Source organism: Dermacentor andersoni, chromosome 2 (genome assembly GCF_023375885.2).
Source record: "Dermacentor andersoni chromosome 2, qqDerAnde1_hic_scaffold, whole genome shotgun sequence".
In the NCBI taxonomy this organism is placed as follows: domain Eukaryota; kingdom Metazoa; phylum Arthropoda; class Arachnida; order Ixodida; family Ixodidae; genus Dermacentor; species Dermacentor andersoni.
In genome coordinates, this window is record NC_092815.1 from 171,471,857 (window position 1) to 171,484,681 (window position 12,825).

The window sequence follows — 12,825 nt, forward strand, 5'->3', positions numbered from 1 at the left end:
AAGAAGTTTAATACCCATGATACGAACTTCTAAAGTCCGCTAAGAAGCCGCTAAATACACACAACAACGAGAATCACGTTCGAAATAGGTTTTATTGAGTCTACGTAAAACACAGATAAAAGAGTACACTGTACAAAGAATGTATGTTTCTTTTCGTCCAGAATAGAACAAAAGATATAAAGTACGGATACTAATAGGCACCTTTTGCGCTACGGTATAGTGCGAGAACATATTGTAAAAAAAAAATTATGCTTACTATCACTGGCCAGAAAGCAAGTTGTACGACCGGGTACGAATTAGAACTACGGAAAAGAAAAATCACCTGTTTACTCTTGGCCTGGTCACGCGTCATCTGTGTATATTTGATCGCTGGCGCGGCTAGGCCTATGGTCGTTGCCATCACTCACCCCGCGAACCCCCACAGTGCGGATCTTGGGAACAACGCGGTCGGGCAGCGTGAGAGCGAAGCACCATTTATTGTTCTGCACTCAGCTGTTCCGAAGTCAAAATCGCAGAGTGGGCGCACACGAGCATGGCGAGACATCCTTCAGCAGCGCATGAAATCCGAGGACCTATTTTTACAGTACTCGCTGTGTCGTTTGCCTACCGGAGGAAAATGTTCTGCAGCCGTTATATCTTTCTATGTAGCAGCGTGCTCGAATAAATTCCCGTGATTTCCACAAAGTTATGCTTTGCAATAGTGGCAATTGGTTCTCCTCTGGCGTCGCCTGGAACTTTCACCAACCAGTCCTGAAGCGCTAGTTCCTGTAATGCTTCCTTCGTGAATTTTTCGATGTATTTCAACGGACCATGTTTCACGAGGCGAAGTCTCCCTAAGCGCATTTGCGAAAATAGCGAAGAGTGAAACTGCAAGGACCTGCCGAAACTGCTAGAGCTGAAGTTCATAGGAGGCACGAAGACGCGGAGGAAGAAATGGGAAGCACATTGTTTGTGGATGAGGATGATAATTCGCTCTTAACTTCCAAAGGCGTAAGGATAAGGTGCACGTTTGCGACACATGAAGCATAAGTTATTGGCAAAGACATCGACGTTTTTGTACAGCTGAAATAGAAGCCATCATTATATCAAGAGCAAAAATTTAAGAAAGACGCCGCCTGCAAGAGAACATTTTTTCCCGCTTGACAACGCAAAAACCTCTGAATTTAGCGTGAGAACCACCAAATTGGCAACACCGGTGCCAAGAAGAGAGAGTCTACGCACGATAATCGATACACGTTCTGCCAATCTCCAAAGTAAGCATTTTCAAATTTGGACGTTAACGTAATCTTTAATGAATGTTTGTGGCATAGAAGAGGCCAAATAACACCTTATACTCACTTTCAATAGTATAAGTGTTAGACACGCAGAAGTCTGGGCTGCTAATTTCTGCCGCGAACTTGAAAGAAACTAAAAAAAAAGGGCGTTGTAAAGTTCTCATTCAAATATTTTGTCTAGTTTACCTTCTCATACGTTTCAAGAATATTTATCCTGAAGCTAGAACAACGAAAGCCTCCTAGACAGCATCTTTTTTTTACGTGCTTGCAGTGCGCATGCGCGTGAGAAAGCTACGCGCTGTACAGCCTCAGATCCTTGTTTAAGCAGTGGGTAGAACTTGGCTTCTGTCTTTCTTCATAGCGTACAGACGTAACCTAAAAAATATTTTTAACTAACGCTATTATCTCTGTTTGCAGGCGGAACATTTCTCCACATTAACCCACTATGATGGATCTAACTGGTTGATTGGCGATGGCCTACTACTCAGCTCACGAAATAAAAAGAAATGTGCTACTGTCGAAAATAAGCGTCTCGTTTTCTACTTTATTTCATAAACTGAAAGACTCTAAAGTCTGGTTTATGCAAACAGTCCTAGTATTTAAAACAATGATAATGGTGTAGCTGTGTGACAATAAAAACTAATCACATTGATAGCACCTTTGTAAGCACCAACTCTACTGCTTTAATCGGGGTCCGTATCATTAATGATTATTTTCATTTTACAATTATGTGTCCTTCGATCGTAACTGTCTCACATGGAGCCACGCCCAAGGATGTGAGCGGCACCATAAGAAATAAATGGAATACGACTGAAGCAATCTTTACAACATATGGCACCAGAATTGCATGTGATTAGGTTTCTACTTGCAGTTGTTCGCATTGGTCATCTGAAAGAAATGGCTTCTTAAGGGTTCCTAAATAGATTATATTACCTAACGGAGTAATTTCCGATAGCTTCATCTCTCCTACGTGAGCAACATAGGTATGAGTAGGTGCAGGAGGAGCGCATTTACTACGACGGACAATTCGAAAATGCCACAAAACGATTGTTGGTACAAAACGCAGCTGGCTATTCTAATAAATAAATGCCGTTGTCAAGTGTAGTACGATTTCCATTAGTTAGCCGGATATGGTTGTTGGTGCTACAGAGTAGTCTAGGCAACTGCGTGCTTCTTACTGGCGGCTCCAGCGCGTATGTAAATGATGCCTTCGGGAATGTTTCGATGTATTTCAACGGACCTATTGCTTGTTGATTCTTTCTCTATTGTTCTTGTTGATGAACTTAGCAGAACTTTCCAAGTTAATCAGCAAGCGTAAGACAACTGACATAAGGAAGTATAATATGGATAGAATTGAACATGCTCTCAGGAACGGAGGAAGCCTAAAGCTAGTAAAGAAGAAACTAGGAATAGGCAAGAATCAGATGTATGCGTTAACAGACAAAGCCGGCAATATCATTGCTAATATGGGTGAGATCGTTCAAGTGGCTGAGGAGCTCTATAAAGATTTATACAGTACCAGCGGCACCCACGATGACAATGGAAGAGAGAATAGTCTAAAGGAATTTGAAATCCCACAAGTAACGTCGGAAGAAGTAAAGAAAGCCTTGGGAGCTATGCATTGGAGAAGGCAGATGGGTAGGATCAGGTAACAGTAGATTTGTTGAAGGATAATGGGCAGATCATTCTAGAAAAACTGGCCACACTGTATACGCAATGCCTCATGACCTCGAGCGTGCCGGAATCTTGGAAGAACGCTAACATAATCCTAATCCATAAGAAAGGGGACGCGAAAGACTTAAAAAATTATAGACCGATCAGTTTACTGTCCGTTGCCTACAAAGTATTTACTAAGGTAATCGCAAATAGAATCAGGAACACCTTAAACTTCTGTGCACCAAAGGACCAGGCACGATTCCGTAAAGGCTACTCAACAATAGACCATATTCCCACTATCACTCAGGTGATAGAGAAATGTGTGGAATATAACCAACCCTTATATATAGCTTTCATTGATTACGAGAAAGCATTTGATTCAGTCGAAGCCTCAACAGTCATGGAGGCATTACGGAATCAGGGTGTAGACGAGCAATATGTAAAAATACTGAACGATATCTATAGCGGCTCCACAGCCACCGTAGTCCTCCATAAAGAAAGCAACAAAATCACAATAAAGAAAGGCGTCAGGCAGGGAGATACGATCTCTCCAATGCTATTCACAGCGTGTTTACAGGAGGTATTCAGAGACCTGGATTGGGAAGAATTGGGGATAAGATTTCATGGAGAATACCTTAGTAACTTGCGATTCGCTGCTGATATTGCCTTGCTCAGGAGACCAATTGCAATGCATGCTCACTGACTTGGAGAGGTAAAGCAGAATGGTGGGTGTAAAAATTAATCTGCAGACAGCTAAAGTAATGTTTTACAGTCTCGGAAGAGAACAGCAATTTGCGATAGGTAGCGAGGCACTGGAAGTGGTAAGGGAATACATCTGCTTAGGGCAGATAGTGACCGCGGATACGGATCATGAGACGGAAATAATCAGAAGAATAAGAATGGGCTGGGGTGCGTTTGGCAGGCATTCTCAGATCATGAACAGCAGGTTGCCATTATCGCTCAAGAGAAAGGTATATAACAGCTGTGTCTTACCTGTACCCACATACGGGGCAGAAACCTCGAGGCTTACGAAAAGGGTTCTACTTAAGTTGAGGACGACGCAACGAGCTATGGAAAGAAGAATGATAGGTGTAACATTAAGGGATACGAAAAGAGCAGATTGGGTGAGGGAACAAACGCAAGTTAATGACATCTTAGTTGAAATTAAGAAAAAGAAATGGGCATGGGCAGGACATGTAATGAGGAGGGAAGATAACCGATGGGCATTAAGGGTTGCGGACCGGGTTCCAAGGGAAAGGAAGCGTAGCAGGGGACGGCAGAAAGTTAGGTGCGCAGATGAGATTAAGAAGTTTGCAGGGACGACGTGGCCACAATTAGTACATGACCGGCGTAGTTGGAGAAGTATCGGAGAGGCCTTTGCCCTGCAGTGGGCGTAACCAGGCTGATGATGATGATGATACTGAAGCACTTTACTGGCGTAAATAGTAAACGTGCAAAATAACTTCTTATATTGCTGCAGAGGGCTCTTCATATGGCAGGTGCGAGCACTCTCGTGAGGTACCCTTCCAAGCGGCTCATCGCCAAAGGCCGTAGTCATTATTCACAGCATCGCCATTAGAAGAGCGCAAGCAACACCTCGCGCATGGCGATACAGCGCTTGGCTCCAGTGCAGGCGCACACGGTAGCGCCCGAGTCCCCCGTCCAATGAGAAGTCACGGCGTGGCTCCTGGCCTTCGGGGCGTCACTATATATTTTCACTACTGAACTTTTGTGAGCATGAAAACTTCTTCTGAGACTCCATCTGAAAGAAAACCAAATTCAACGAAATATCTCGATTAGCACATGAACTAAGCTCTTGACAAACATAGGTGGATACGGAAAAAAAAAGAAAGACGCAAGTGCGAAATGCAAGAAACACAATGAATGGTAGCAGCTAAGCAAAGTGCCGATTCCGCCGAGCGAAGTGGCCCCTTGGTTACTGCCTTCTGCGGGTCTGAGCACGAGGACGCAGTCAACATCGCCTGCCGCGCCGGCCATGTTCTGATGGGGGCTGCATGCAAAAAGGTCACATTAACGAATGTCTATAGTGGTCAAAATTATTCAGAGAATAGCACTGTGGGTTCTGGGGAAACGTGTATGTGGCGAAAACCACCACCTAGCGTTGTCTTCACAGAGGCGCCGACGGGAGCGCAAGTGGCCGGGATTGGCATCCCGAAGGGTCCCCGATCGACGACAGACACCCGAATGACAGAACACTAAACTGGATATCTCAGCTCCATGCGTGGAAGCCGGCGCATTAACAATCTCTCAAGACAAGTCTTCTTGTCGGGAAAGGCTAATAAATCGCAGTGTTTTTTTTTTTTTGCTATTGCTGTGCGTGCGAAATGTTAGATGCCCGCCGGATCGCGTCCAAAGTAAATAGTACCAAGGTGCCCGTGTTATCTAGGAACTATGTAGGGGATATGTTCTGACATCATCGAGTTAACCGTATTGTAGCAGAGCCAGCACGGTGAAAAGCTGCTACTTTGACAACTTTACCTAACAAATGTACTTTATATTTCACGACTTCTAATTTATGGTGGTTGGAGGGCATTTCAGTGAAGAAAAAAATGGTGCTTATAAACAGGACCAGCCGCGGAGGACAGACACTAATGTTGACTGAAACGTGTCACGTTTATGCGTTTTGAAAACCAGTGATCAGTATGCCATCTCATTTACGCCGTTGTTCTGAAACGTATATTTTTTATTCCAAAACAGATAATTTTCTTCTGAAAGAAAAACTTGGCTGCAAACTCCTGTAGCTTTATGTAAGCGAACAGCATCGCGCTGCCCTCTACCCTATGCAGGGTAGGCACGACGAGGGGGCGATAATGTTTGCCAATTGGAGCCCTCGACCGTTGGCACCAACCGATCAGTGTGTTTACGGCTGTTGTGAAGAACTCATATATAAACTACAGCTTCACTCTTAACATGTTACAAGCACCCTGTGCAGACTAAGCGCAACGAGGCAGTCAATGACGCCAGCGTATTGCCGTGACGTGGCCTTGCTGAGAAAATAGCAAAGGCCGAGAGCGTAGAATGAGCTCTCCGCGCTTAAGCGAACCTTTAGATCTAGTGTTCATCTATCTTTGTTGTCCTCTCCAACCGAATAAAGAAATAACTCCCTCTATGCTGCGCTCGAAAAAGAAAAGGCTTTGAATACCACCTGTGGAAGGCAGCCGTCGTAAGCCATAAAGTTTAACTTTCAGATATTTAGCTCAAACATGTAAAGTTGTAAAAAATGCGGCGAAAAAAAAAAACATAAAAAAACATACTAACAGCAGTGGAGTTAAACTGAAGAGATAGACGCAATATACAGGGATAAGCTTGCCGACAAGGTTACACAAATACGACATCGGGACAACCAGCGTTCAGTGTTCGTTTTATTGGTCGCTTTCTTATGAGAAGGTGAACACTACTTAAAACGGATTTGTTGACTTGCGCTCGTCATGGTGAGTGTCTCAGTGTAAAATGTTCGCACTCGATCATAATAGAACGTCTCCTTATTTTTACTTTAAAAGCAGCGTCTAATTGCTGTAGTGCAACATGGAGGTACAAATGCGATGTTAGACGTACTTAGTGCATGACGGCAGGCACACGACCACACGACAACACCGATATAGTGTCACTTTTCTATAGTGTCAAAGCAATCGCTCTGCCATGATTAATTGAACAATACAGCTTTGAAACTACCTTAGCGAATCTTTTTGAGGAATTGTCTGCCATTATCTGAGTCAGCTTGATACAGTGCCGACTAATGGCGGCGTCCTGTGCTATAGATGCCTTCCAGATGAGGGACAATACGGGGGAGTGTTTCTAATTCGCAATGCCATAGCGGGCAACGCTGTGGAATTCTACAGCAATAAGAAACGGACCGCAGTCATCGCAATAACGCTGTATGGGCGATATAAATTGAAGCTGGTAGAACACTACGCTCGAACGCATATATTAGGTGCTCGCATGTGTCGTTGAGGAGGTCGACCTGCAGCGCCATACGTTTACTTCACACTGCGGCTCGTCGTGCCTTGCTAGAAGTCCGACCCCTCAGATCGTAAAACTTAATGGAATACCACGTGTGCAGCAGGCTTTCGCCTTCACGTGCTACAGGAGTGTAACATGCTGCCGTACTTTTTTCTACATTTGCAATAGAACAAAATGTAAGTAGAAAAGCCAGAACGGTGAAACAAGCAATGATTTAAAGTTTCTACTTAGTGCCGGAATCAGTGTAGTGCAGGATGTAGAAGTGTTAGGTGAAGGGCGTGCATCACATATAAATAAGGTCCTGCGTTCCTGTGAATTTGAAGTGAGAAAGAGCGAAGTCAGTCTTCAAGAAAATATTAACCTATAGATAGCCCGGCGAAAAGCGGATGAATGTGGGCTAGTACTTGCAACATATATAGGCTAAGGAACTGAACATTGGAGATAGCTTATAAATAATGAATTAAACCATACTAATAATTATTTTCAAGACTCGAACCGAAGAACAGAAAGTCAGGCACTAAGACAGTAAACAAGTAACTTTTACTCAGTAATAAGTGATTTAATAAAAAAGCTACCGAATGCGAAAGTTTACAACTCCAGAGATTACATTGATTTAGCTGAATTGTCAAAGCTGGCGGCCGCAAAGAAAATAATGGTCTTTCGAAGCTGTAACGTCGAAAACATTGAGGAAGCAGTATGAAACGAGGGACAGCATGCGCTCCGTAACAAGGAAACTGAAATGTTAGGGAAGAAGATGCATGCAATGAAGCATAAGTACGGCAATGTGAAAGTAAATATCCACAGATTTCACGCAGGTTTCTTTCATCGGTTGCTGCTCACTGCGGCTGGCGGACGTTCGTCGGCACCAAGGATCACGAGGCGCTTCTTCGTACAATGAATATATTTAAAATATTCACATTTTCTGTACAGAAAGGAATAATATGCTTTATAGGGGCAAAGCTTGCTTCGGCGACATTCCCTGGCACCATCCTTTCTTTATTCTTTATTCAATGATTATCCCGCATCGCCCGAAGGCGCTACAGCGAGGGGTTAGAATGTCGAAAAAAACAGACATCTTCATTGAAACAGCACACTTGCTGACTTGATAGGCAATTCCGATCGCTAATCGAACAATTAAAAACCTAATTAGCATACATATGAGCTCTTGTACGGTATTCTCAAATCTTGAAACGATCACCAGTACGTGCAGAGACATAATGAGGCCTGTGTTAAGTATATTTCCTTTCGAATGCCGGTTTTATCATGAAATATTTGAGAAGTATGTTTCAGTCGCATTTTTTTTTTACGAGAGGAAAGAATTTTCTATCCCATTTCATTTATCATGTTGGTACCGCTATCAGTTTTCGAGTACAGGCGTAAGACAAACTTTGCTGCTTAGTTCTTTTCGCGCACTCGCCTCCGCGTCCCCCGTACCTCCATCAAACCAAGGCTCTATTCGACAAACAAGTTTGACGGTTCCCATGGGTCAACCTGGTCGGGCCAGCCACTCCGAGGACATTGACCTTTCGAGGCACATTCCCCACTCTCCTCTATTGAATTGTGGGCCCAAACTAAGCAGGTATGCAGCGAACGTTACAGTTAAATACTTTGGATTTCAACTCCATTTTGCTGGTATAATTACAGACGTGAGCTGCATCAGAGCCAACTTATCATGCAGATCTCTCTGTACTTCTTCAGGTAATTGAAGTGCAACAGAAACAAGATTACCAGCAAAACTAGATGATTGAGACACTTGTATTGGCCTTAGGTTTCAAAGCCGTCATACCGACGTTGCGCAGACTGAACCCCTTGGTGGTTTTCTGGGTAATCCCCGAAACTTTGATCGCATTGTTCGGGTAGGCGAAATGACAAAACCATTGCAAGAGACGAAGAACGCGAGAAGCATTTGCTTCACTTTCTAAACGGTATTATAAGGAAATGGTACGAGCTCCTTTTCATGGGACGTCAATGTCATGCATGGAGCGCATGGAAGGAGAGCTTCAATTCATCGTTGCATACGTGGCAGCCAATTTGAGTGAGGTGCTCAAGCGATATTTTATCTCGGCTTGTATGAAGCAGTGCTCGAGTATTAATGCATGAGCATTCTTTGGCGAGTACTCCAGCGAAATTTGCTAATGCGCTTGCATTCTTTGGCGACATCTCCAGCAAAATCTGTCCATCACGTGAAAAGTGTAATGCCTCATATTAACAAAAGATATGTAATTTGTGCAGTTAAAACGTTTAATCGCAATAATATTGCAAATGTAAATGAGTGGTATCTTTATAAGCGATAAGGAACAATTGAAACCAAAAAGAAATTGATCAGAGATCTAGATACCCATATAATGAGATTTATACAAACATATAGGGGTGCATAGGGCTGCATAGAAAATGCATGGGCAAGTCTGTAATAGGAGTGGACCAATTTCAAACTTGGGGGTGGGCCACCTGAAATTTGGGGGCTGCCATACTGGAATTAGGGGGTGGTGCAACTTAAACTTGGGGTGGGCGAACTTGAAATTTGGGGGTGGGACAACTGAAATTTTGGGGTGTGCCAATTTGAAATTTTGGCGCAGGGCAGCTTAAACTTGGGGGTTAGTCAACTTGAAATAGCGAGATGGGCCAAACTGAAATTTGGAGGAGGGTCAATTTGAAATGTTGGGGTGGCTCGACGGAAATTTCGGTCTTGGTCGACGCAAATTTGGGAGTGGGCGAACTTGAACTCTGGGAGTGGGTCAACTTAAGTTTGTGGGTGGGCCAACTTGAAATTTTGGGGTGGCCCTAACGGAAATTTGGGGGGTATGCTTACACATACTAAGAGAACTCAAGTGGAGTTTCTGCAGACTGTTTTCTTTGTAAAACGTCGACTACTGCAACTTTAAGAACCAGAGCTTCCACCGACTTATCTCATGACGCTTATAATGCATGTTTACCGGGAATTGCTACGGCAAGCTCAAACAGGAGCATCTAAAACCATCGCTGCACTCCTGCAGCCATTCCGGGAATAGCCTGTCATTGGACGGAGAGGAAGAACAAAGCGTCGCCGCGATCTTCAATTGGAGAGACGCATCCAGGAACGGAGATTCACGAAAGGCATCTGAAGTCTGAACAAGAGGGTATCCAAATTGCCTCTTTACATGGCGCGGAGAGTGTGCCATTGCGTGAGGAGCACATGTTGCCCGGAGTAGAAAAAGAAGCTGAGAAATGAGGGTTTGGAGGCTGACCTTACGACAGAAAATGAGAAAGTTTGTTTAATTTCTTGCAGTTTGTAGCCTATAGAGCTCTATATCAATGGAGAAAGTATAGGAGCTTTCATAGACAGCCGAGCTTCTGCATCCAACCTGAAGAAAAACAACGCCAACCCACAAGATGTATTCCAAGGAAGGTCGGTTCTTCTGCGTGGGCAAGATAGAAGCTACAGGAAATGTTTCGAGTGGGCGCGTCTGAATTTGAAATAACCATGTAAAGGTGCAGATATGGTTGCACTAGTTTTAAGCGCTGTGAAGTACAACTTCCTTCTCACTCGCGCAGGCATAAAATTGTTAAGAGTGAACATTTTCGGGGACGATACGGTGTCTGTATATCAAGAGACCACCAACGAAAAATGAGAACACAAAAGAGAAAAAACAAAGGATACTGAAGAAACAGAGCGAAACTCCGCAACCTTACCCAGAACCTTTTCGCTTAGGAGGCCACCCACGGGCGACTTTAAGTTTCTGGGTTCCCTTTTTTCTTTACCACAAGACAGCTGCGAGAAAAAAAAGCCGAAACATCTTGACTAGGGAATTCGAGCACCAGCGTCTCCTTCTTCGCTGCACTTATCACCACCGCTACGAGAGAAAATGGAAGCTTGTAGGGCGGTAAATAACCGAAATCTTTGTTGATTCCTTTTCCAATGCCGAGGATTGATATCGTAATTGATGAAACAGGACAATGCACTGCCTTCCTAGCATAGACCATTGCAAGGACTTTTGGCAGGTGCCACAACGAGAAGAGCGAAGCAACATACCGCATTCACGACTTCATTTGGCATATAATAATACAATCGCCTTCCTTCTTTATGGAAAAATGCATATAGGTAATTCCAAGAAATGAGGAGAGATTTGAATTTCCACATTGGATGCTTCTATTGTATATGTCGATTATATTATGAAAAGCTCCGTGAAGAGCACGTGGCTCACGTTCTGACAGCTTTGTCTGAACCTATGTTGAAGGATAATTTCCAGAAGAGTGAGTTGTTAAAAACTAAGATGACATTTCTCGTTAGACTCATAGATAGAACCACGAAGAACGCGAAAAAGGAATCGGTTGCTCGCATTCGAATATTAGCAAAGCCATTTCATGTACACTCACTTTACATACATTTCTAGGCTTCGCTATCCATTCCAAACTTTCCTTCAGGATTACGTCATGAAAAGTCGCTGCCTAATAAGATTGAATGAAAAGCAAGTTGCTTCTTATGGGACGCAGGAATGTGCCGGTGCTTACCAAGAATTGATGGGAATCACATCTTTTGATCCAGTCTTGTGTTTACCAGACTTTGCGCTGCCCTTCGAACTGAACACGGATGCATCGCACTATCGAATTGGAGCAGTTTTGTATCACAAACTTTTAAACCAACAGCTCCGAGTAGTGGGTTGCTATAGCTACACATTCAATCAAAGTGAAGTGAAATATACAAGGACTGAAAGAGAAGCCCTCGCCATATTAAAAGCCCTCCGCTACTTCCATTCATATTTGGAAGATGTAAAGTGCCAGCCCTAGACCGATCACGAAACACTTACCTATCTGGTAAGGATAGCCGAATTAAAAGGTGAAAATGGTCCGGTGAGGGGGCGCACTTCAACAATTTAATTTTGAAGTAACCATCGCAAGGGTGCTTCTATGTATGACGCTGACGCCATGTCAAGATGGTCCATTAAATTTCCTGACAGTCGCGAAGAGGCAAATGGTGTAAGGATGTGGCAAGGGACCCAGATATTGCCGTGTACAGAACATGGAAGAGTTTATTCCTATAACGAAATTAAGTTAGCGAAATAGGGTAATTCAATCTGATCCTACGGCAGTTAATTTGCAGTTAAAAGGGAGCTTCCGCATTGTGGTTGTTACATTCATGTTTAATTGGCAAGAAGAATTAGGTACACTTTCGCAGATATATGTGTCAAAACAGTGACTGGGATATCAGAGACGCCGTGGTATTACAACACACTCGACTAGCTGTCTCTGAGCGCCCTGTGAGTGCTAAGAAAGCCGTGGAAAAGCGCTTTAAAGGTGCACTTTTAGTAGTGGCAGAATTAATGTGGGTTTATTATTTCTATGAGCAGACAATTATGCCAATATCAAACCTTAGTTCCTGTCTTACATGATATTATGTATGACACTAGGGCACCACACACCGACAATACGCTTGTCTGCTAACAAGACTACGCTAATTACCTTGTTAATTGATTATTTTTTGCCACGTAGTTCAGTCTACGAATTGCAGCTCGTGTGTATGCAAGTAATATAGACTAAGAACAAATTCACAGGACCACGCCAGTTTCGACATATTAGGCTTCCATGTATCGGACGAAATGCAATGGAATTCTAGTTACTTTAGTGCTTCAATGCATCAAACAGCGTTTTCTTTGTTTCTTAAGTCGCAGTGCTACCCCGAAATAAAAAGCATCTGTTGCGATAGCAAATTAAACGATAGCTATGCGAAATAAGGATAGTAGTTTTATCGGCCGTACAAACTCGTAAACATTGGCTTCCTAACTAAACTAACAAGCATGATGCCACATGCGCGCAGGCAAACATTGACATGAATTAGGAAGGAACAGCGCCAACTAAGACGATCACAAGTGGCGAGAACGACACAGGACAAGCGACATGTGACACAGGACACAGGCGCTTGTCCTGTGTCGTTCTCTTC

At 43.5% G+C, this 12,825-nt stretch overlaps 2 protein-coding genes across 2 annotated transcripts in view; both read left to right on the forward strand.

Moving 5' to 3' along the window:
- The window catches only part of LOC129387237 (uncharacterized), a 43,403-nt gene extending 41,602 nt beyond the window's left edge, over window positions 1-1,801 (forward strand). Inside the window, exon 8 of the mRNA XM_055076035.2 lies at window positions 1,692-1,801. The gene's annotated coding sequence lies outside the window, so the exon portion shown is untranslated. The remainder of the gene's footprint in view (window positions 1-1,691) is intronic.
- A 4,263-nt stretch (window positions 1,802-6,064) lies between these two features.
- LOC129387235 (uncharacterized) overlaps window positions 6,065-12,825 on the forward strand; it is a 43,315-nt gene continuing 36,554 nt past the window's right edge. The window contains exon 1 of the mRNA XM_055076034.2: window positions 6,065-6,382. Coding sequence (XP_054932009.1) covers window positions 6,380-6,382 — 3 coding nt within the window. The 5' untranslated portion in view covers window positions 6,065-6,379. The remainder of the gene's footprint in view (window positions 6,383-12,825) is intronic.